Source organism: Hemitrygon akajei, chromosome 1 (assembly GCF_048418815.1).
Source record: "Hemitrygon akajei chromosome 1, sHemAka1.3, whole genome shotgun sequence".
Classification (NCBI taxonomy): Eukaryota; Metazoa; Chordata; class Chondrichthyes; order Myliobatiformes; family Dasyatidae; genus Hemitrygon; species Hemitrygon akajei.
This window is the reverse complement of record NC_133124.1, coordinates 51,019,013-51,044,398: the sequence shown is the minus strand read 5'-3', so window position 1 is coordinate 51,044,398 and position 25,386 is coordinate 51,019,013. Positions and strand designations below refer to the sequence as shown.

The 25,386-nt window shown below is 42.0% G+C and overlaps 1 protein-coding gene across 4 annotated transcripts in view; it reads right to left on the bottom strand.

Annotated features, from left to right (window-relative positions):
- The window catches only part of LOC140726545 (nucleolar protein 4-like), a 315,088-nt gene that overhangs the window by 257,441 nt on the left and 32,261 nt on the right, over positions 1-25,386 (bottom strand). For all 4 annotated transcript variants that reach the window (XM_073043081.1, XM_073043090.1, XM_073043100.1 and 1 more), the window contains exon 3: positions 16,607-16,718. In XM_073043081.1, coding sequence (XP_072899182.1) covers positions 16,607-16,718 — 112 coding nt within the window. The remainder of the gene's footprint in view (positions 1-16,606; positions 16,719-25,386) is intronic.

Sequence of the window (25,386 nt, the reverse complement as noted above, 5' to 3'; positions counted from 1 at the left end):
AAAATAAAGAAAAATAAATTCAAACATATGCCAAGTTCAGGCTGATTTTTAAAAAGTAGATACAATAATGATGACAGCAATGAGTTTGAGAGAGTTCAAAAGAAGCAAGCGGGGGCAGTCAGGACATTCTGTGTGTCAGTTTCCCAGGAGATGTTGGATTGCACAGTGGAAGATAGAGAGTTCAAAAGAAACAAGGGGGACAGTTGGGAAATTCTGCACAACAGTTCCTGAGGAGACTTTGCATTGTGCACAATTTTTTTTTATGCACTCTTTTTTTTTGTTTTAGGCTAGTTTAGCGGTTTTTTTTTCTTCTTATGAATAAAATTTCCAATCTTTTATTTTTCTTTATGACTTGTCAAGAGGAGTTGTGGTTTCTTGTTTATATACTATATACAACAGCGTAACATTATATTTAATTGACTTTGGCAGAATCTAGTTTTTTTTTGTTGTTTCTACGTCTTTTGTATTATGTGTTTGTTAAAACTTCTCCCCTGATTTGTAAGTTTTTCTCTGTTGGAAAATCAATAAAAAAAAGATTGAAAATGAAAAACGAATTGAGCACTTGACAAGGGCCAATAAAAAGAAATTATATTTAAGCAGAATGGGCATTGTGCAAGTCGGCCAGTGTTAGAGTGGCAAGTTCAGGCTTTGCCTCATAGAGGCTTCAGCAAGGACAAGCAAAGGATTCAAGGATTCAGGTAGATTTTTGTTGTGTTTTTTTTTCTTGCTTTTGCACATTTAGAGAAGTTGGGATGCCAGGCAGAATAGTGGAATGCTCCTTTTGCAGAATGTGGGAAGGCAGGGAGATCTCAAGTGTCCCTAATGACTACACCTGCAAGAAGTACATCCAGTTGCAGCTTCTGTCAGACTATGTTAAGCAATTGATACTGGAAATGGATGAACTCTGGATCATTCAGAAGGTTGAAGAGTTGACCAACAGGACATAAGAGGAGGTAGTTACACCCAAGGTGCAGGACACAGTTAACTGGGTGTCCATCAGGAGGGGGAAGGGAGAGGCAGACAGTACAGAATACCCTGTGGCCATTCCACTTAACAACAAATATAAAGCTTTGGATACTGTTGGGGGGGGGGGAGGGTGATGACCTAGCAGGGGGAAGCCACAGTGGTCAAGTCTCCAGCATTGAGTCTGGCTCTATGGCTCAAAATGGAAGGAGGGATAAGAGGCAAGCTATAGTGATAGGGATTCATTGATTGGGGAACAAACAGGAGGTTCTGTAGATGAGAATAAAATCCACAGATAGTATATTGCCTCCAACATGCCAGGGTCAGAGATATTGCAGATCAAGTCCAGAACAAGTGGGTGGGTGAGCAGTCAGAGGTCATGGTCCACATGGGTAATCACATGTGATTACATCACAGAGGCCTAATTAATCACATGGGTAGGAACAGTGACGAGTGTAGAGAGTTCAGTACTAAGTTAAAGGACAGGACCTCCAGGATGTGCTCACATACTACTGAGGCCAGAAATAAAAAGATCATATAGTTTGACACGTGGCTAAGGAGATGGTACAGGAGGAAGGGCTTCAGATTTTTTGATCATTGAGCTCTCTTTCAAGAAAGGCAAGACCTGTACAGAAGTGACAGTCACACCTGAACTGGAGGTAGACTGATATCCTTCCTCGTGCTGCATGGCTGGGGTGAGGCGGGGGGTGTGGTTTCAACTAGATCTGCAAGGGATGGGGACCAGAGTGCCAGAGCAGGTAGTGAAGTGGTTGTGGGGGGAAAAAAGTTGTTAAGCCTACATAGAAAGTCAAGAATTGAAAGGTTTTGCATGATGGGGCTAATGCTCTGAGCTGTGTTTACTTCAAGGAATATTGTAAGAAAGGCAGATGAGAAATTGAGATCAGGAGTTGGGACGTTATGTTGAAATTGTTTAAGACATTGGTGAGGCCTAATTTGGAATATTGTATGCAATTTTGGTCATCTACCTACAAGAAAGATAGAAACATAGAAAACCTACAGTACAGTAAGGCCTTTCAGCCCACAAAGTTGTGCCCAATATGCCCCTACCATGGAAATTACTAGGCTTACCTATAGCCCTCTATTTTTCTAAGCTCCATGCACCTATACAAAAGTCTCTTAAAAGACTCTATTGTATCCGCCTCCACCACCTTTCCCGGCAGCCCATTCCACGTACTCACCACTCTCTGAGTAAAAAACTTACCCCTGACATTGCCTCTGTACCTATTTCCCAGCACCTTAAACCTGTGTCCTCCTCTGGCAACCATTTCAGCCCTGGGAGAAAGCCTCTGACTATCCACACAATCAACACCTCTCAACATCTTATACACCTCTATCAGGTCACCTCTCATCCTCCATCACTCCAAGGAGAAAAGGCCGAGTTCACTCAACCTATTCTCATAAGGCATTCTCCCCAATCCAGGCAACATCCTTGTAAATCTCCTCTGCACCTTTCTATGGCTTCCACATCCTTCCTGTAGTGAGTAAATCTCCTTTGCACCCTTTCTATGGCTTCTACATCCCTCCTGTAGTGAGGCAACCAAAACTGAGCACAGTACTCCAAGTGGGGTCTGACCAGGGTTCTATATAGCTGCAACATTACCTCTCGGCTCCTAAATTCAACTCCACGATTGATGAAGGCCAATACTTCTTCACCACTGAGTCAACCTGCGCAGCTGCTTTGAGCATCCTAAGGACCCAAACCCCAAGATCCCTCTGATCCTCCACACGGCCAAGAGTCTTACCATTAATACCATATTCTTCCATCATATTTGACCTACCAAAATGAACCACTTCACACTTATCTGGGTTGAACTCTACCTGACACTTCTCAGCCCAGTTTTGCATCCTATCATTGTCCCGCTGTTACTTCTGACAGCCCTCCACACTATCCACAACACCTCCAACCTTAGTGTCATCAGCAAACTTGCTAACCCATCCCTCCACTTCCTCACCCAGGTCATTTATAAAAATCACGAAGAGATGTCAATAAGATTGAAAGAATGCAAAGAAAATTTACAAGGATGGTGCCAGAACTTGAGAACCTGAGTAAAAGGGAGAAGTAGAATAGGTTAGGACTTTATTCTTAAAAAGCGTGAAAGAATGCAGGAAGATTTGATAGATGTATACAAAATTATGTGGGGTATGGATAGGGTAAATGCAAGCAGGCGTTTTCCACTGTGGTTGGGTGACACCACTAGAAGCCATAGGTTAAGGGTGAAAGGTGAAATATTTAAGGGGAACATGAAGGGGAATTTCTTCATTCAGAGGGTGGTAAGAACGTGAATGAGCTGCCAGCCAAATTGGTGGATGTAGGTTCAATTTTATTATTTAAGAGAAATTTGAATAGGTACATTCAAGTTGGATGGAAGGGGTATGGAGTACTATGGTCTGGGTGCAGGTCGATGGGACTAGGTAGATGAATCACAAAGATTCATCTTCCAGATCTACATCTAGGTGTGCAGTTGTTCTTTTACCCCATACCCCACCACTCAACACCTCTGCATCTTTGTATATCTTGTTTCACCAATTGCAGCTGTGTCTTCAGCATTCTATTTCACTCATTAAACCCACCTTTAAGACTCTAAATCAATTTTCTCCTAGTTTTTGGTAACCATGAGTGTTGGACCAGTTAAAGCCTATGTTCCTCATTGGCTGTAAAATTATTGTAAACACTGAGAAGTTTTTGATTCGTGATGCAGGCAAACTATGGACAGAGATGACCATGTCTGACAAGTGGAAGAAACAGAAAATGTGAAATATAACAAATACGGTGAATAGAAGAACAACTCAGCGATCACTCATAGTCAAGTATGATTCTTCTCCTGGTGGTTGATCTGGTCACTTGTAGGTCTTGAGATTACTGAAGAGGCTGATTCATGATCCACAAGTGCTACTGCAGTGTTGGCAGGTGAAGGTCATTGAAGTGGTGGTGGATGTAGCTGGTTGGGCCTTTCCCAGTCTCTCCTTATGTTGATGCTGCTTAGTCTCAGCAGCACGGCAGCACAGTCCTTCCCCAGCTTTTCCTATCCTGTGCAAATTTCTCCCATCCATTCAGATTGATGTGGCACTTCCTCAGGTGGGTCTTGATACTGTCCTTGAATCACTTTTTCTGCCCTCCAGGAGTGCACTTTGCATCCTTGAGTTAGCCAAACAGGAGACGTTTGGGGAGGTGGGAGTCAGGCATACGGATGATGTGGCTGACCCATCGCAATTGGTGTTGAGTCATGATTGTGGCTATGGAGTTAATGTTAACTTCCTCCACAATACTGGAGTGAGTAAACCTGTTCTTCCAGCTAACTCTCAGAATCTTTCAGAGACATCTTTGATGGCAAGTTTCTAGAGCTCTTATGTGCCTACAATATGCTGTCCAAGATTCCACTTCATATAACAAGGAGGGGAGGACTATAGCTTAATAGACCAGAAGTTTAGTGTTGATCTTGATATTCCGATCTTCAAAAACCCTCTTTCTCAGCCTGGCAAAAGCTCCACTGGCATAGCCTATTCTGCGATTTATTCCAAGGTCAATGTTGGCTCTTGAAGAAAGAAGGCTGCCAAGATATGGGAAATGATCAGTGGAATGTTGTCAACTTGGATGGTTGGAGATTTAGGAGCTTGACCTGGAGTAGGTTGGTGCAGGACTTGGATTTTCCTGATATTTAGATCAAGTACCAGGAGCTTGTATGCTCTGGCAAAAGCATCTATTATGCACTGCAGATCCTTCTCAGATTGAGCTATGATGGCATTGTCAACTGCATATTGGAGCTCCATGATGGAAGTAGTTGACACCTTACTCTTTGCCTTGAATCTGTTAAGGTTAAAGAGCCCCCCATCTGTCCTATAGAGAATCTAGACGTCTTGTGGGAAATCTTGGACTGTTAGGTAAAGAATGGTTGTGATGAAAACGGCAAACAGAGTTGGGCAATGATGTACCCCTGTTTGACCCCAGTATCAACCTTAAAAGGTGCTGTTTCAGAGCCGCTGGCATAGCCTATTCTGTTGCACTCATATCAGTGTGCAATCATAGCACTGTTGCAGGATCTTGAGGTATTTATACAGATACCCAGCTTTGGACTGTACCTGCCAAAGGGCAGGATGATTTACAGAGTCAGACTCTTTTGTAAGGTCTATAAAAGAACATAAGAAATGGGACATATAATTCAGGGGGAATTCTCCTGCAATTGACATGTTGTAAAAATCATGTCAGATGTTCCCCAGCTGGGTGGAAGCCACACTGAGATCCAGGCAGGAGTTCTTCTGCGTTCTCACATAAAATTCAGGTCAGTGCCTTTCCTGTTGTACAGAGGAGGGAGATGCCTTTATAGTTTCTGTAGTCAGCTTTTTCGCCCTTTTTGAAGTGTGTGACAATCAGAGTGTCCCTGAGTTCAGCTGGAATCTTCCCCTGGTCCCAAATCTTGACAAGCAGGTTCTGTGCCACCTTCCTTGAGGATTTCTGCTGGAATTCCATCAGGCCCAGTGGCCTTGTTGTTCCTTAATTTCTTGCAAGCCATCTGCAGCTCTTTGATACCAGGAGACATACTCATGTCCACCTCATGGATTGTGGTGGGAGCTAGTTGATGACTTCAATGTCAACAGTGGTATTACGATTAAGTTACTCCTGAAAGTGTTCCTTCCATTGAGAACTGATGGCATCATTGTCCTTTAGCAGCCTTTGTCCATTTTTGGAGTGAAGGGGGTTGAGGCCACAATGCTTTGGGCCATACACTGCCTTGATGCCCCTGATATTACCAGAGTCAGCAAGCTGCTGTATTTCTAGAGTCCTCTCAGTCCACCACTGACTTTTTATTTCCCTTACTCAATGTTGGACTACGGCCTTATCTTTGGAGTGGACTTTTCTTTTTGCCTTGCAGTTGATGTCCTTCTGCCAAGCACAGAAAGCTTTCCTTTTGGTGTTGATTACCCCTTCTATTTCATTGTCATCATCAAAGCAACCAAAAGCATGTCTCTAAAATAGTTAATCACAGGCTAGATCACCAGAAGTGGCTACAGACCCAATGTAATGAATGACTGACACTATAATGTTGACAAGAAAGCTTTCAGAAGCAATAATCCACATTGAAATTAGCTTGGAATTTGTTTTGGGTAAATTGTGTTTGACTAACTTAAATGAGGTTTTAAAAAGAATGGAGAAGATTGACAGGAAAATGTGACTGATGTTTATACTCAGTCTTCAAAATTGGATTGAAAATTTAGCACATTAAGTCTGTTAGCAAAATTGAAACAAATGCAATAAATGGGGCTGAAATCAGAGAATAATGGTGAACAATTACTTGTAAACTAATTTAAAACTAAAGTGGGTACTACTACAGACTATTGGATAATGTTATATTCCTTTACAACTTGGAAAAAGAAACAGCAAATTAACTTCTTTTAGAAGGTGGGAGAGTAGGAAATATTACTGTTCAGTAGACCTAGGTTTCCATGCAAAGGAGTCACTGAAAGCCAACCGGCAGGTACAGCAAGCAATACAGAAAAGGGATGCATAATTTATCTTTACTGAAACAGGATTTAAATTAAATAAAGGAGATGACTTACTATACTTAGAAGGCATACATGAGGTTAAGCCTCCTGTATTATGGACAATCTTGTTCATTTTATTTAAAGAAAGATGCATTTGTTACAGAGAATATGCAGAGAACTTCCACCAGACCAGTTTCTGGAATTACAGGTCATACAAAGAAACATAATGCATACTAAACATCCAGGTTAGGAGAAAGAGAAATGAACTCTTTGAGATTTATAGAGGATTGACAAGGTAGATGTAGATTGAAGACCTGCTTCTTCTGAAAGGGAGTTTAAAACTATGAGTAGTCTGAAAATAAGGGGAAGATTATTTATGACTGAATTGAAGAGATTTATTTTCATTTGGGGGGGGGGGTAATCTTTGGAATTGTATACCTCAGGATGCTGTGAAGGCCCAGTCTGGACAGTCAGAGGCTTTTTGCCAGGGCTGAAATGGTTGCCACAAGAGGACACAGGATAAGGTGCTGGGGAGTAGGTACAGAGGAGATGTCAGGCGTAAGTTTTTTACTCAGAGAGTGGTGAGTGCATGGAATGGGCTGCCAGCAACAGTGGTGGAGGCAGATATGACAGGGTCTTTTAAGAGACTTTTGGATAGGTACATGGAGCTTAGAAAAATAGAGGACTATGGGTATTCCTAGTAATTTCTAAGGTACGGACATGTTCGGCACAACTTTGTGGCTGAAGGACCTGTATTGTGCTGTAGGTTTTCTATGTTTCTATGCATTCAAAACAATGATTTGACAGAATAAGGGAAGTGGGGAGGAAAATTCTGTCAAGGGAGAAAATCAATGAAGATCTTTTTGAATGGCAGAGAAGGTTCAAATTGCTAAATGGCCTACTCCTGCTCCTTGTTTGTGTTCTTATGAACAAAGCTCCCTCCAGGTGATTTCAAAGTTCAGAGTAAATTTGTTCTTGAGGTTCATACTGTGTATGTCCATATTTTACCTTATGATTCATTTTCCTGCAGGCATTCACAATAGAACAGAGAAATACAATAAAATCAATGAAAAACTACACATAATGACTGACAAGCAACTAAAGTGCGAAAGACAGATTGTGAAAGACAGAAAGACAGAAATAAACAGATGCATACATACATAATACTGAGGACATGAGTTGTAGTATCCTTGAAAGTGAGTCCATAAGTTGTGGAATCCATTCACAGTTGAAGTTATCCACTCTGGTTCAGGGGCTTGATGGTTGAAAGGTAATAACTGTTTCTGAACCTAGAGTTTTGGGACCCAAGGGTCCAGTACCTCCTTCCCTAGGGAACAGTGAGAAGGGAGCATAGCCTGGACGGTGGGGTCCTTGATGATGGATGCTGCTATCTTGTGGCAGCATTCCTTGAGGGCTTTGCCTGTGATTAACTGTGCTATGTCCACCACTTTTGAAGGTTTTCTTGTTCATGATCATTGGTGTTTCCATACCAGTCCCTGATGCAACTAGTCAGGATATTCTCCACCGTGTATCTATAGAAGTTTGCAAATCTGCATAAACTTTGAAGACAGCAGAGGTGTAATTGTGCCTTCTTTGTGATAATGGCCCCAGGACAGATCCTCTGGTATGAGAACACCAAGGAACTTAAAGTTACCAACCATCTCCAATCCCCGAATGAGGACCGGCTCATGGATCTCTGGTTTCTTCCTCTGAGAGTTAATAATCAGCTCTTTGGTTTTGCTGATGTTGAGTGAGTATGTTCATCAGGAAACTCAGTTTCACAGAACAGGAGTGCATAAAGGCACACTTGCAAATGGTTAGTTAATAGTTGATTGGCTAATTTAGCTGACCAACAGCAGCCAATGAAATGAGAATCGAGTCAAGCAGAGTGGCTACTCTGGAGTGGCCCAGTGTGGAGCTGATGCTTTGGGGATGGGAAACTGAGGCTTTGGTGAAGAGTCAGAGTAAACGGATGAAGTGTTGGGGTATGTGTAGGCCTCCGTTAGTCTGGTGATACCACGGATTTGCGCCTTGGAAAGTTTCCAGGGAAGACCGGCAGTTGCCCATGCTGTAAGTCTCCCCTCTCCACACCACCGATGTTGTCCAAGGGAAGGGCATTAGGACCCATGCAGCTTGGCACCAGTGTCGTCGCAGAGCAATGTGTGGTTAAGTGCCTTGCTCAAGGACACACACGCAGCCTCAGCCAAGGCTCAAACAAGCGATCTTCAGATCACTAGACAAATGCCTTAACCACTTGGCCACGCACCAACATGGTGTATGAACAACTCTATAAAAACAAAGGCTTCAAGTGAGAAAGCACTGGTAAGTACAGGTATGATTTTATTTTGCTGATCCTTAGTTCTTAATTCAAAATAGGCAGAATCAAAGTAAAAGTTATTATCAAAGTACCATATGTATCTGTACTATACCACTTAAAGATTTATTTTCTTGCTGTTCCTGAGCATTGGTGTTTCCATACCAGGCCATGATTGAGATACTCTCCAATGTGCCTCTATAATAGCTTGTCAAAGTTTTTGGTAATCATCTGGATTGCTGAGGTAATTATACATAGGAGTTTTAATGAGGTGATAACATGCAAAGTATAGGCTTCAGATAGATGTGTGACTATCTAGAGAATTAAGGCCAGTAGGCAGTCAGTGCAAGATTTCCTCCATGCAAAGGTGTACATCTCTGGATACTATTGAGGGGGCTAAAGGCAGCAGTAGTCAGGTCACTTACACTGTGACTAGCTCTGAGGCTCAGAGGGAAAGGATACAGTCAAATAATGAAAGACGATAGAGAGGCAGCAGACAGAAAATTCTGTGGCTGCAAAAGAGATGCCAGATCAAGAATGTCTGAGTGGCTACAGAAAATCCTTCATGATGGGGGAGGGGGTGGTCAACAGATGGAGACTGTACAAATGTACTGGAGATTGTACAACTTAGTACAAATGACAGACAGAACAAGCATTGAGATCCTGCAGACTGAGTACAGACAGGAAGTAAGGGTAGTAAACTCCATTTATCTCCTGGTGCCATGTGTGAGTGACTCCAGGAATAGAAAGATAGGCCAGATGAATGCTTGACTGAAGAACTGGAGAGGGATCAATAAAGAGAGAATGATAGTTGTAGGTTGATTCACCACCTAAAAGCCTTTGAGTAGTGGGTGCTCCAGGAGTGAGTGGTGGGGCCTTTGTTATTTATTATTTTATGTATCTGATTGGATGTGAATATACATTGTATAATTAAGCAAGCATGCTGATGATACTAAATTAGATGGCTTTGTTGTTAGTGAAATAGGTTACAATGAAAAGATCTTGATCAGTTGGGTAGATGGCTTACGGAATTGCATACGGTTCTCAACTTAACTGAGCGTAAGGTGATACACTTTGGACATCCAAAGTGTAACAACAACAACAACATTATTTTATTTACAGAGCACCTTTCATACAGACGATGTCGTCCAAAGTTCTTTACAATGTGATAAAGGGCAAACATGAAAATAAAAAATTATAATAACAAAAATAAAAGACAAAATGATGTTAGTTAAAAGCATGGTTAAATAAATAGTTAAATTAGTCAAAAAAGGATCCAGCACTTTCCGTGTGTATATAATGAATAAACTCTTCTTGAGCTTCTAGCGGGGAACAGGTATCGATTATAACCAATGTTTCAATGAAAAATTCCACCAACTTCATCAGTGACAATGCCTGGGCATGTCCAGTTCGGTGGTATTTATACCCCATGTAGTCCATCCCTCCTGATTGGTTAGTCCTCATCCAATCAGGTTTCCCCACTCCCACTTCATTTACAATCGAATTCCAATTCTTACTTCAAACAAGACCTTCACCTTTGTTAAAATTCTTTTCCTCTAGTTTTATTCCAATGGCTTCCTTTACCAGGCAGTCCCAAAAGCCATTGGCATAGCACAGTAGTTTTGTGCCATCAAAGTCAATTGTATCGCCATTGCAAAAGCAATGTTTTACTACCACCTATTTCTCCAGATGACCCAATTGGATACAACTTTTGTGCTCCTTGATGCAGGTTTGATGGAATTCGATTGTAAACAAAGTAGGAGAGCAAAAATCTGATTGGATGAGGACAAATAATCAAGAGGGACAGACTACACAGGTATAAATACCATTGCACTAGACATGCCCAGGCATCATCCCTGATGAATAAGGTGGAGTTTGTCATCGAAACATCGATTATAATCAATACTTATACCTGGCCCAGGCTGGAAGCCTGAGAAGAGTTTATTTGCAGTTAAATAACTCACCAAAACAGTGAATGACAGAGCACTAAATGTTGTGGAACAGAAGGATCTTGGAGAACAATTATGCAGTTCACTCAGAGCAGCCATACAGTTGATAGAGGATTGGGAAGTTTTAAAAAAATTTACAGATAGCAACTAAAAAAAATCATTAGAAGGGAAAAGATGAAATATGAAAGCAAGCTAGAAAATAATATCAAAGTGGATAGTAAAACTTTTTTCAAGTACGTTAAAAATAAAAGAGAAATGAGAGTGGATATAAGACCACTAGAATATGAGGAGGAGAAATAACTGGGGACAAGGAGATGGCTGATGGACTAAATGAGTATTTTGCATCAGCCTTCACTGTGGAAGACACCAGCAGTATGCCTGATGTTGTAGTGTGTGAAAGAAGATAATTTGATGCAGTTACTTTTACAAGGTGCTCAAAAAGCTGAAAGACCTACAGGTACGCAAGTCACCCAGACCAGAGGAACTGTGCCCTAGGGTTCAGAAAGAGGTAGTGTTCGAGATTGTGGCAGCATTAGAAATTATCTTTCAAACATCACTGGACACTGGTAGGGTGCAAGAGGACTAGAAAATTGCAAATGTCACTCCATGCTTTAAGAAAGGAGGAAGGCAGCAGAAAGGAAATTAAAGACCAGTAGCCTGATCTCAGTGGTTGGGAAGACATTAGAGTTAACTGTTAAGGATGAGGTGATGGAGTACTTGGTGGCACAAGACAAGATAGTACGAAGTCAGCATGGTTTCCTTTAGGGAAAATCCTGCTTGACGAACCTGTTGGAATTCATTGAGGAGATTACAAGTAGGATAGATAAAGGAGGTGCAGTGGATGTTGTATATTTGGAATTTCAGAAGGCCTTTGACAAGGTGCCACACATGAGGCTGCTTACCAAATTAAGAGCCCATGGTATTACAGGAAAGTTACTAGCATGGCTAGAACATTGGCTGATAGGTAGGAGGCAGCAAGTGGAATAAAAGGATCCTTTCCTGGTTGGCTGCCAGTGACTAGTGGTTTTCCGCAGGGGTCGCAGTTGGGACCACTTCTTTTTATGCTATATATAAATGATTTAGATAATGGAATAGATGGTTTTGCTGCCAAGTTTGCAGATGATATGAAGATGGGTGGAGGGGCAGGTAGTGTTGAGGAAACAGGTAGGATGCAGAAGGACTTAGATTGATTAGGAGAATAGGCAAGAAAGTGGCAAATGAAATACAATGTTGGGAAATGCATAGTCATGCACTTTGGTAGTAGAAATAAATGTGCAGACTATTTTATAAATGGGGAGAAAATCCAGGAATCTGAGATGCAGAGGGACTTGGGAGTCCTTGTGCAGAACACCCTGAAGGTTATCTTGCAGATTGAGTCAGTGGGGAGGAAGGCAAATGCCATGTGAGCATTCATTTCAAGAGGTCTAGAATACAGGAGCGAGATTGCGATGCTGATGCTTTATAAGGCACTGGTGAGGCCTCACCTTGAGTACTGTGAATAGTTTCAGGCCTCTCATCTTAGAAAAGGTGTGTGCGCATAGGAGAGGGTCCAGAGGATGTTCACATAAACATGAAGCCAAGATGGCGGCGCGACACAGCTTGCAGCGGCCACTCTGGAGCTGATTATCTGTTATTTGTTAAGCGGGGTGCCGTGCGCAATCCTAACCTGATGAAAAACAGATGTGAGAGCACGGAGGAACATCTGGAAATCTCCAGGAAGGCCCTCTTCATTTCTGCTGCTGTGAGGCCCGGGTCTCTGCTGAGAAGGACAGGCCCCCAGTCCTCAGGGTTGCATTGCCAGTGGCCATTGGCAGGGGTGTCTTAATACGCTCCGCAGAGGATGGTGCTCGGAGAAGCTGTGCCGGAGGGGATGGTCGGAGGCTCAGAGGTTCGATGGACTGGGAGTCCGCTGCAGCCGGGGCACTTTCACTGTGTGCTGTGTCTTTGAGGCTGGGTTCGACGGAGAATTCATTGTGTGCTGCGAGTGCGAGGTTGACTCCAGTGGCGCTGTGGAAGTCCATAGCGGGGGTATTCCCTTCTGCCGCCAGCGTGGGATGACGAGTCTATTGGGATCCTGGACTTTTGGAAACTGTGTGGTGGTTTATTTTGAACATATGGTCTTTTAACATCTTTGAACTATTTTTACTGTGCCCATGGCCATGGTCTGTTTTTTTTAAAATCAATTATGCTATTGTTTGCACTGTTGTAACTATGTGGTTTTGTGCAGGTCTTGTAGCTTTAGTTTTTGGTCTTGTTTTGTCTGGTAGGTTTGGAGCTCCTTTCCAGGGAACGCGCTAAGATGGTAGCATGATATTAATACGCAGCAGCCTCTCCAGACTCTGGATTGGGGATTTCCAAACGTTATGTGTATTTTCTGGTGTAGTCTGTTTTGTCATGTGCTTTTGTGATATCATTCTGGAGGAACGTTGTCTCATTTTTTAACTGCATTGCATTTGTAGTTTCTAAATGACAATAAACTGAAACTAAATTGAACTGAATTGACAAGGATGATTCCAGGAATGAAAGGGTTATCATACGAGGAACATTTGATGGCTCTAAGTCTGTACTCACTGGAATTCAGAAGGATGGGGTGGGGGGGGGGGGGAATCTCATTAAAACCTTTCAAACGTTGAAAGGCATAGACAGAGTATGTGTGGAAAGCATGTTTCCCATGGTGGGAGAGTCTAGGACAAGTGGACACAGCCTCAGGATAGAGGGGTATCCTTTCAAAACAGAGATGCAGAGAAATTTCTTTAGCCAAAGGGTGGTGAATTTGTGGAATTTGTTGTCATGTGCAGCTGTGGAGGCCAGGTCATTGGGTGTCTTTAAGGCAGAGATTGATAGGTTCTTGATTGGACATGACATCAAAGATTACAGGGAGAAGGCCGGGAACTGGGGTTGAGGAGGAGAAAAAAAAAGGTTCAACCATGATTGAATGGCAGAGCAGACTTGATGGGCCGGATGGCCAAATTCTGCTCCTATGTATTATGCTCTTATGGACAAGATCATGAAAAAGGTATTTAGCATGCTGGCCTTCATCAGACAGAACATCGAGTTTAAGGATACAAACAAAAATTTGTTGAAGAGGCCACACTTGGAATATTGTGTATGATCTGGGTGACTCAGTTATAGGAAAGACATTGTCAAGCTGGAGAGGTATAGAAGAGATCTAAGGATATTGGCTGGACTAGAAGGCCTGAATTATAGGAAGAGGCTGGCCATGCAGGACCTATATAGCTTGGTATGTAGGAGAATGAGCACATTGAAAATATAAGATTATAAAATCATATGGAAAATAGATGATAGTCTTTTCCCCAGAGTTGGGGAGACCATAACAGATTCAAGATAAGAAGGTGACAATTTAAGGGACTTCAGAGGTAACTTCTTTACAGAGAAGATGGAATACCTGGAATGAGCTTCCAGAGGAACTGGTCAAGGCAGATACAGTTACAACACCTAAGAGTCATCTGAATAGTTACGTGGAGGGTAGGGTCTTGGCGGGTTATGAGCTGAATGTGGGAAACTGGCTTAAGCAGGGAGGATATTGTATTCCATGTGGACCAGTTGGGCTAAACAGCATGTTTCTGTGATGTATTACTCTTTCTCTGTGAAACACCCTCAGCATCATGTGCACCAATTACATGGACCACAACAATTTTTAAGAATTTCCTTCCAAAGATAGATAAAGTAAGCTGATTCCAAGGTACATAAAAGATCACTACCAAGACTTAACATTAATTAATATTTTACAAAACTGAGAAGAACATAGACTGGACTGTAAAGCTGTATTTGTTTAAGAGAAATAACAATGGAAATTGGTCCTGACAATAAGAATTAACATTTGAGTGACAGAAGATAAGTAAGCCTCATTTGCAGAAAATATTCAAAATGAGCACAATTAAAATGTGCAAATGTCTAAAAGACGGTCTTCTGGTAATGTTACCCAATAACAAGTCCCACGTGGGAAGCTGGTCAAGAGGTGCAGTTGCTTGCTATTCAGGATGAGGTAAATTGGATTCAAAATTGGCTTTGTGGAGAAGCCAGAATGGCAGAAGGTGGTTGCCTCTCTGTATGTCTGTGATAGTGTGCTGGGTCTGTTGTTGTTTGTCATGTATATCAATGATTTGGATGATAATGTGGTAAACTGCATTAGCAAATTTGTTGATGGCACCAAGATTGGGGATATAGTGGACAGCATGGAAGGCTATCGAAGCTTGCAGCAGAATCTGGATCAGTTGAAAAATGACAGATGAAATTTATTGCAGATAAATGTGAAGTGCAGCATTTTGAGAGGACAAAACAGGATAGGACTTTCACTGTGAACAGTGGAGCACTGAGGAGTGCGGTAGAACAATACAGATCCATAAATTCCTTTCAAGTAATGTCACAGGTAGATAGTGTTTTAAAGAGCTTTTGGCACATGGCTTTTATTGAACAAAGTTCTGAGTACAGGAATTGGGATATTGAGGTTGTGTAAGATGTTGGTAAGGCCTAATCTAAGAGTATTGTGAGCAGTGCTGGTCATACACCTACAGGAAAGATATCAGTAATGATTGAAAGAGTACAGAGATAATTTACAAGGATGTTACTGGGACTTGAGGACCTGAGTTATAGGGAAAGGTTGAATAAGTTAGAATTTTAGTCCCTGGAGCACAGAAAAATGAGGGAAGATTTGCTAGCATTATACAAAATTATGAGGGTTGGAGACAGGGTAAATGCAAGCATGTTTTTCTTTCCACTGAGTTTGGGTGAGAGTAAAACTAGAGGTCATAGGTTAAGGGTGAAAGGTGAAATATTTAAGGGGGACATGAGAGAGAACTTCACCACTCAGGGGATGGTGAGAATGTGAAACAAGCTGCCAGCAGATTCGCAACACTTAAGAGAAGTTTGGATAAGTACATTGATAGGGAGGGTATGGAGGGCTAGGGTCCAGGTGTTGGTCAATGGGACTCCGCAGGTTAACAGTTTGGCACAACTGATGGGCAGAAAGACCTTTTTCTGTGTTGTAGTATTAATAATTTGCTTCCTCCGTGGGAAAGATACCTCTGAGAGAAAATGATGACTAAAGTTTCTTATTTATAATAATAGTGATTATTATTATTATTATTTGTATTTGTACAGATTGTCTCCTTTTATGTCACACATTGTGTGTAGTTTTTCATTGATTCTATTGTATCTCAAGGTAGTATATAGTGAGATATACTGTACAGACTTTAATAATAAATTTATTTTGAACTTTATGAAATCCTTAAGTGATAGTTACTGAAAATACATTCCCTAAGGTTCATGCTTGCTCTTAGACCACAAAGACATTGAAACAACTATGTGACAGATAATGATAAGTCTACATCTATATGCGTAGAACTGATGCGCATGAACAATGAAAAACAGGTATAGGAGATAGTTTTTAAAAAACACATCTATTTTCATAATTTTGGTGTTTATAAAGAAAGTGAATACTATTCTCATTTTGTTATATTTATAATGGGATTATTTCATATTTTAATTATCCAGCTTGTCATTTGACTTTCCAAAATCAATTTTAACAAGATTTTAAAAGAACTGCACTTTCAATGATACTAATCCTTTCTATTTTAACCATTTTACTGTCTTACCTTTTGTGCTACTGTCAAAATTCTAGTTTTTGACATGAAACATTTCTGACTTTTAAAAATTAATTATCTAATACTAAATGCACAAATCAACATCCATGCTAAGAAAACCTGATTGGTCAAAATTAATGTGCTTTCCTATTTTAATCCAAACACAAATCCATTAACCTAAACACCCTGAAGTGCTTCAACAAATCTACTTTTATATTAATATTCACCATTTATTTTTAAGGTTATTCCACATTGAATTAAATGCCAAAAAGTTTTACCTTTATGATCTGCATCATCTAGATTCAAATGCATTCTCTTCTGGCATTCTGAGCAGCTCATTAGAAACCTGGTCACTGCCTCGCGTGGTAGAAAGGCATAGGTCTCTGATATCTAAAGTTAATCACAAACATAAAAGAAAAATCTGTTGGTAAAGCAGATTATCATCATCAGCCATCAAATCTAATTCAAAAGTTCTCAAATACAAGCTCCTCAAAAATGAACTTCTGCTAGGCAGTATTATTCCTACCAATATTTAAGTCAGTTGGTAGAATTGTGTTGATGCGTGGCCAAGTGGTTAAAGCGTTGGTCTAGTGATCTGAAGGTCGCTAGTTTAAGCCTCAGCTAAGGCAGTGTGTTGTGTCCTTGAGCAAGGCACTTAACCACACATTGCTCTGCGACGACACTGGTACCAAGCTGCATCGGCCCTTGCCCTCCTGCCCTTGGACATCATCGGTGGTGTGGAGAGGAAAGACTTGCAACATGGGCAACTGCCAGTCCCCCATACAACCCTGCCCAGGCCTGCACCCTGGAAACTTTCCAAGGCGCAAATCCATGGTCTCTCGAGACTAACGGATGCCTATTATTATTAAGTCAATTAAAAAAGACATACAATTATGTCCTATATAACTTGGGAATGAAGACAAAGAAAATAAATAAAAGGAAAAAATATTCCATGTCTATCATTATGCAAGTTTAATCAGCATCATGAGGACCACCAGTTCTTAAATGGGAAACAGCTTTCATCAAATTCAGTATCAATTGTGAATTGTGTACTCTTTTTTGACATCTGAAAAACACAGCTTTTCATTCAGACTACTAAATAGGATACTATTACACACTGAATACAAAGATTGAAACAACAGAAACATTACAATAAAAACAATGCAATTGAGTGCTGATAATGTAAAAAATTTCTAAAGAGTTTCAAAGGCTCATCTTTATTGACTTTTAAATAATGGAGCAACAGGCAAAATAATGAGATGGAAAACAAGCTAAATATCAGAAACATCGAATGTTTCATAGGTCTGAATTCAAGTTGTTATTTGACATATTCAATTCCAAGGTACCTTTGTCCTCGTGAAGGTTATACCCTGGAACTGCACAACCTCCAAGCTGCTACAGTCACATTTAAGATCACGGCCTTTTTCTATAGTCATTACACAAGTCAGATTTAGTCTACAAGGTAGCTGCCAATACCCTTTATTTATTTTTTTGTTCATTTCTTGTATCTTTCAATTAGCATTGAAATCCTCAAAGTTAATTACACTATTCCTATGTGAAATCAATGCTGGAACTTTCAAGAAAATTCCTTGTGGATAAAACACAAGGATTAAAAAAGTTTATTTTGATGGAGAATTAATGAAGTAGAGACGATGGATAAAGCAATCAATTGATGTTAATTTGATCTCAGCATTCAGTGCTCAAGTGTTAAAATGCAAATATAGCATAATTTTCACTGCATTCAAGATAATGGTCCTGCTAATTCTTGTACCAAACAGTATTTTAATATAATCTGAACAACTATCCTGAAGATTCTGAAACTGCAAGCAAAATGCCTTGCAGGTATTTAACAATGCTGTTTTCCAAAAAGTTGTCTAAAGCTCTCAGTATGGAAGAAAGCAACTGTACAAAGAAGAGCAGTGTGTACATTTTCTATCGGTTAACTTTCAGCAAAACTGAAAATTTGGAAACACAACCTTTTAAGTTGCAAAGAAAAAAGGGAGAAACATGCAAAATAATTGGAATTGATTGGAGTACTGCGCAGACACAACAGAAGCGTACCCATGCAGGTCCGGCGAAGAACTTTAAAAACCCAGTCTCTGTAAAAGAGAGGTACCACCTAGCACAGCAGTCGTCATAGGAGCAGTCATTGTCAGAATAGTCTGAGGCAGAGTAGTAAGGCTTTGGCTCAACAGGGCTTCGGTGAGAACAGGCAGAGGCAAGGCAAGTAGAAAAATTCATTCCTTATTTAACTCTTGAGAGAATAGGGGGTATATCAACACAGCCAGGGTTTTGCTCTGGATGTCAGATGTGGGATTTCCAGGAGACTTCCAGCCTCCCCAGTGGCCAAATCTGCACCAGGTGCACCGAGATGCAGCTCCTTGGAGATTGTGTTAGGGAACTGGAGCTGTAGCTCAATGACCTTCGGCTTGTTACGGAAAACCAGGCAGTGATTGACAGAAGCCACACAGAGGTAATCACGCTAAGGCTACAAAGGCAGATAAATGGATGATTGCCAGGAGAGGGAAGGGAGAATGTCAGATAGTGAAGAGCACCCCTGTGGCCCTGTGACTTATTGTCTCACAATAAATACCCATTTTGAGCACTGCTGGGGGGGGGGGGGGGGGTGCAGAGAGATGGCCTGCCTGGGAGAAGCAACAGTGCCTGTGCTTCAGGCACTGAATCTGGCCTTGTGGTTCAGAAGGGTAGGAAACTGAAGCGGACGGCAGCAGTAATAAGGGTGCCAATATTCAGGGGACAGATAGGTGACTCTGTGGATGCAAAAAGGAAACACAGATGGTAGCTTGTCTGCCAGGTGTCAGGTTCTGTAATGTGTCTGAATGCGTCCACAATACCCTGACACATATTGTATCAACAATACAGGTAGAGAAAAAGAGAAGGTCCTGAAAAAAAGAATACAGGGAGTTAGGAAGGAAGCTGAGAAGCAGGACCTCAACAATAGTAATCTCAGGATTCCTGCCTGTGTCACACGACAGTGAGGATAGGAATAGAATAAGATGGCAGATAAATGAATGGCTGAAGAATTGGAGCAGGAAACAGGGATTCAGATTCCTAAACCACTGGAATCTCTTTTGGGGCAGGTGTGACCTTTATCAAAGGGAAGTGTTGCACTTGAATCCGAGGGGGACCAATAGACAATAGACAGTAGGTGCAGGAGTAGGCCATTCGGCCCTCCTAGCCAGCACCGCCATTCACTGTGATCATGGCTGATTATACACAATCAGTACCCCGTTCCTGCCCTCTCCCCATATCCCTTGACCCCGCTATCTATAAGAGCTCTATCTAACTCTCTCTTGAAAGCATCCAGAGACTTGGCCTCCACTGCCTTCCGGGGCAGAGCATTCCACATATCCATCACTCTCTGGGTGAAAAAGTTTTTCCACATCTCTGTTCTAAATGGTCTACCCCTTATTCTTAAACTGTGGCCTCTAGTTCTGGACTCACCTATCAGCAGGAACATGCTTCCTGCCTCCAGCGTGTCCAATCCCTTAATAATCTTATATGTTTCAATCAGATCCCCTCTCGTCCTTCTAAATTCCAGCGTATACAAGCCCAGTCGCTCCAATCTTTCAACATATGACAGTCCTGCCATTCCGGGAATTAACCTTGTGAACCTACGCTGCACTCCGTCAATAGCAAGAATGTCCTTCCTCAAATTTGGAGACCAAAACTACACTCAATACTCCAGGTGGGGTCTCACCAGGGCCCTGTACAGCTGCAGAAGGACTTCTTTACTCCTATACTCAATTCCTCTTGTTATAAAGGCCAGCATGCCATTAGCTTTCTTCACTGCCTGCTGTACCTGCATATTTGCTTTCATTGACTGATGTACAAGAACACCTAGATCTCGTTGTACTTCCCCTTTTCCTAACTTGACTCCATTTAGATAGTAATCTGCCTTCCTTTTTTGTGTAGAAACATTTTTGTATAGTTGGGGAATTAAGGGTTATGGGGAAAAGGCAGATAGGTGGAGGTGGCCAGATCAGCCGTGATCTTATTGAATGGCAAAGCAGGCGTGATGGGCCAGATGGCCGACTCCTGCTCCTATTTCTTATGTAATCAATGATATTAGATTGTAAACAGCTGGGTCTTTGGATAGCGATTCCATTGAACTCTATCACAGGCTGAGTATGGGCACCATAGTAGCATGGAGCTTAGTGTGGCACTATTACAGCTCGGCATTCTGCAGTTCAATTTTGGTGCTGTTCTGTATAGAGAATCTGTACGTCCACCCCATAGAATGCTTAGGTTTTCTCTGCCTGCTCTTGTTTCCTCCTGCAGTCCAAAGACATACTGGGTAGGTTAATTGGTCACTGTAAGTTATCCCATGATTAGGTTAGGGTTAATCGGGGTTGTGGTGTTACTGGGGCAGTTTGGCTCGAAGGGCCTACTCCTCACTGTATTGCTAAATAAATGAATACTATAATGGTGCTGGAAGCATGGTGACACTTGCACAATACTTGCGTGGTCATTGATGCAAAACATCACATTTCACTGTGTGTTTCAATGTATATGTGACAAATAAAATGAATCTTTAATCTCTACTTTGTCTGTTAAGCAGTGTCAGTCCATGCATAATTTTGTGGACTAATTTCTTCTTGCCTTCCTGTTCTTGCCACCAAAGTGGATAACCTCACATTTATCCACATTAAACTGCATCTGCCATACATTTGCCCACTCACCCAACCTGTCCAAGTCACCCTGCATTCTCATAACATCCTCCTGACATTTCACACTGCCACCCAGCTTTGTGTCATCAGCAATTTTGCTAATGTTACTTTTAATCCCTTCATCTAAATCATTAATGTATATTGTAAACAGCTGCGGTCCCAGCACCGAACCTTGCGGTACCCCACTGGTCACAGCCTGCTATTCCGAAAGGGACCCGTTAATCGCTACTCTGTTTCCTGTCAGCCAGCCAATTTTCAATCCATGTCAGTACTCTGCCCCCAATACCATGTGCCCTAATTTTGCCCACTGATCTCCTATGTGGGACTTTATCAAAAGCTTCCTGGAAGTCCAGGTACACTACATCCACTGGCTCTCCCTTGTCCATTTTCATAGTTACATCCTCAAAAAAACTCCAGAAGATTAGTCAAGCATGATTTTCCCTTCATAAATCCATGCTGACTCAGACTGATCCTTCTACTGCTATCCAAATGTGTCGTAATTTCCTCTTTTATAATTGACTCCAGCATCTTTCCCACCACTGACGACAGGCTAACCGGTCTATAATTCCCTGTTTTCTCTCTCCCTCCTTTCTTGAAAAGTGGGACAACATTAGCCACTCTCCAATCAGCAGGAACTGTTCCTGAATCTATAGAACATTGGAAAATGATTACCAATGCATCCACGATTTCTAGAGCCTCCTCTTTAAGTACCCTGATGCAGACCATCAGGTCCCGGGGACTTATCAGCCTTCAGACTCAACAGTCTATCCAACACCATTTCTTGCCTAATTTAAATTTCCTTCAGGTCATCCTTTACCCTAGCTCCTTTGGCCACTATTACATCTGGGAGATTGTTTGTGTCTTCCCTAGTGAAGACAGATCCAAAGTACCTGTTCAACTCATCTGCCATTTCCTTGTTCCCCATAATAAATTCACCTGTTTCTGCCTTCAATGGCCCAATTTTGGTCTTAACTATTTTTTTGCTATTCACATACCTAAAGAAGCTTTTACTATCCTCCTTTATATTCTTGGCTAGTTTACCTTCGTACCTCATTTCTTCTTGGCGTATTGCCTTTTTTGTTATCTTCTGTAGCTCTTTAAAAGCTTCCCAGTCCTCCAGTTTCCCGCTCATCTTTGCTATGTTATACTTCTTCTCTTTTATTTTTATACTGCCCTTTACTTCCCTCGTCAACCACGGCCGCCCCTTACTCCCCTTAGAATCTTTCTTCCTCTTTGGAATGAACCGATCCTGCACCTTCTGCATTATTCCCAGAAATACCTGCCATTGTTGTTCCACTGTCTTCCCTGCTAGGGTATTGTTCCATTGAACTTTGGCCAGCTCCTCCCTCATAGCTCCATAGTTCCCTTTGTTCAACTGTAATACTGACACATCTGATTTTCCCTTCTCCTTCTCAAATTGTAGGTTGAAACATATCATATTATGGTCACTACCTCCTAATGGCTCCTTTACCTCGAGGTCCCTGATCAAATCCGGTTCATTCCACAACACTAAATCTAGAATTGCCTTCTCCCTGGTAGGCTCCAGTATAAGCTGTTCTAAGAATCCATCTCGGAGACACTCCACAAACTCCCTTTCTTGGGGTCCAGTACCATTCTGATTCTCCCAGTCTACCTGCATGTTGAAATCCCCCATGACAACAGTATCATTACCTTTGCGACATGCCAATTTTAACTCTTCATTCAAATTACACCCTACATCCAGACTGCTGTTTGGGGGCCTGTAGATAACTCCCATTAGGGTCTTTCTACCCTTAGAATTTCTCAGTTTTATCCATACTGACTCTACATCCCCTGATTCTATTTCCCCCCCTCGCAAGGGACTGAATATCATTCCTCACCAACAGAGCCACCCCACCCCCTTTGCCAGTCAGTCTGTCCTTTCGATAAGATGTATATCCTTGAATATTCATTTCCCAGGCCCTGTCTGCTTGAAGCCATGTCTCTGTTATTCCCAAAACATCGTACTTGCCAATTTCCAACTGAGCCTCAAGCTCATCTACTTTATTCATTATACTTCGTGCATTCATATATAATACTTTTAATTCGTTACTCCCCTCTCCTTTCATATCAATTCCTATTTCACTTGGCCATACTGTATGATTTCTTCTTGAGCTTTCTACTCCATTGATTCTGTTGTCCTTTTTAACTTTTCTTATTTTCACTTTCCCTTTAACTTCATCCTTATATTTCCAGTTCATCCCCTCCCCCCCACTACTTAGTTTAAACACATCCGTGTTGCAGTGGCAAACCTGTCTGCCAGAATGCTGGTCCCCCGCCTATTAAGGTGCAACCCGTCCCTTTTGTACAATTCATCCCTACCCCAAAACAGATCCCAGTTGTCCAAGAATGTAAATCCTTGCTTCCTGCACCAGTTCCTCAGCCACACATTCAGATCCATTATCTCCCTGTTCCTGCCCTCTCCAGCACGAGGAACTGGAAGCAAATCAGAGATAACCACCCTGGAAGTCCTGCTTTTCAGCCTTCTTCCGACTTCTCTGAAGTCCCGCTGCAGAATGTCCTTCCTCTTCTTCCCGATGTCATTTGTGCCGACATGCACTACCACTTCTGGCTGTTCACCTTCACCCTTGAGGATTCCCTGCAATCGGTCCGTAATGTCCTGGATCCTAGCACCAGGGAGGCAACACACCATCCTTAAATCGCACCTCTTGCCACAGAAACCCCTTTCCGTACCTCTTACTATGGAGTCCCCTACTACCACGGCTCTTCCTGATGTCTGACTCCTCGGCTCGCAGACCTGTCCACCTCTCAGACTGGCAGTATCTTCTGTCCTGACAGCTTCCAAGAGGGTGAACTTGTTTACGAGAGGTACATCCCCTGGGGTCTCCTGTACTTCAAGCATCCTTTCCTTCCTCATTGTCGCCCCCTGTCAGGAAGCAGCCTGGTTGAGGGAAGTGCCTGGTGTGACAAGTGCTAGTCTTTGGCTTGAGAGTCTTCGGCGAGGAGGCTGAGGGAGGAGATTACGCCAGACACAATTGGAGAGGGTGAAGACATGACTGCTAAGCTGATTCAGCGTGCTACGTGCATGATGTGGGAGGTCAGGGACACTGATGGTGCCCCCGGCTGCTACAGCTGTGGAAAGCGTGTCCAGATTCAGCTTCTGAAGGAGCTTGTTGCAGCACTGAAGAAAGAACTGGATGACCTCAGGTTCATTCGCGAAAACGAGAGTTTTCTGGACAGGACCTACAGTGAGGTTGTTACACCGAGGATACCAGAAGAGACCAATATTCTTGCAAGAAAGTTTACTAGAGCTGTTGGGAGTGGTTTAAGCTCATACAGCAGGGGGATGGAAACCTGTACGATAGAGCTGAGGATGAACCAGCAAGTTTACAGGTAGATGATGGATGTAACATGAATGTAAGGAAGGACAAGCAAATGATCAGGTACAAATGCAGACAGAGCAAAGAGTCAAATTGTACCACAGAGGCAAAATTCAAAACAGCAAAGAATGCAGGACAGAAGGTGCTGTATTTAAATGCATGTAGCATTCAGAATAAGGTGGGAGAACTCGTGTCACAATTAGAGATTGGTCGGAATGATGTTGTGGGCATCACTGAGTTATGGCTGAAAGTAGACTACAGTTGGGAGCGTGGCATCAAAGAATATATTTTGTATCAGAAGACCAGGCAGCAAGACATAGATGGTGGCATGGTTCTGGTGGCAAGAGATGGAATTTCGTCCTTAGAAAGAGGTAACATAGGGTCAGAGAATGCTGAATCTTTGTGGGTGGAAACTGCAAGTGTAAAAAGAAGCCATTATGGAGCTGGAAAAGGCATGTAATAAGGATAATGACACTATTGTAAAGGGGGGATTTTAATATGCAAGGAGATTGGGAAAATCAGGTTGGTGGCAGTTCACACGAGAAGGAATTTGTTGAATGCCTACAAGATGGCTTTTTCAAGCAGCTTGTGTTACAGCTGCTTGTGCTTTCCTATTCAGGGAAAGACCATCTTAGATTGGGTGCTGTGTAATAACCCAGATCTTATTAGGGAGCTTAATGTAAAGGAACACTTAGGAGACAGTGATCATGATTAAATTCATACTACAATTTGCGAGGGAGAAGAATAACACACATGTATCAGTATCACAATGGATTAAAGGGAATTACAGAGGCATGAGAGAGGAGCTTGCCTAGGTGAATTGGCAACCAATACTGGAGGGGATGATGGCAGAGCAAAAATCGATGAAGTTTCTGAGAATTGTTCACAAGGCATTTGATAGATGTGTCCCACAAAAAAAGTTGTTTTGAAGTGGGAGGACAAGGTAACTGTGGCTGACAAGGGAAGGATTATTAAGGACGAGGTTTTGGGAGTACCTGGAGAATAATA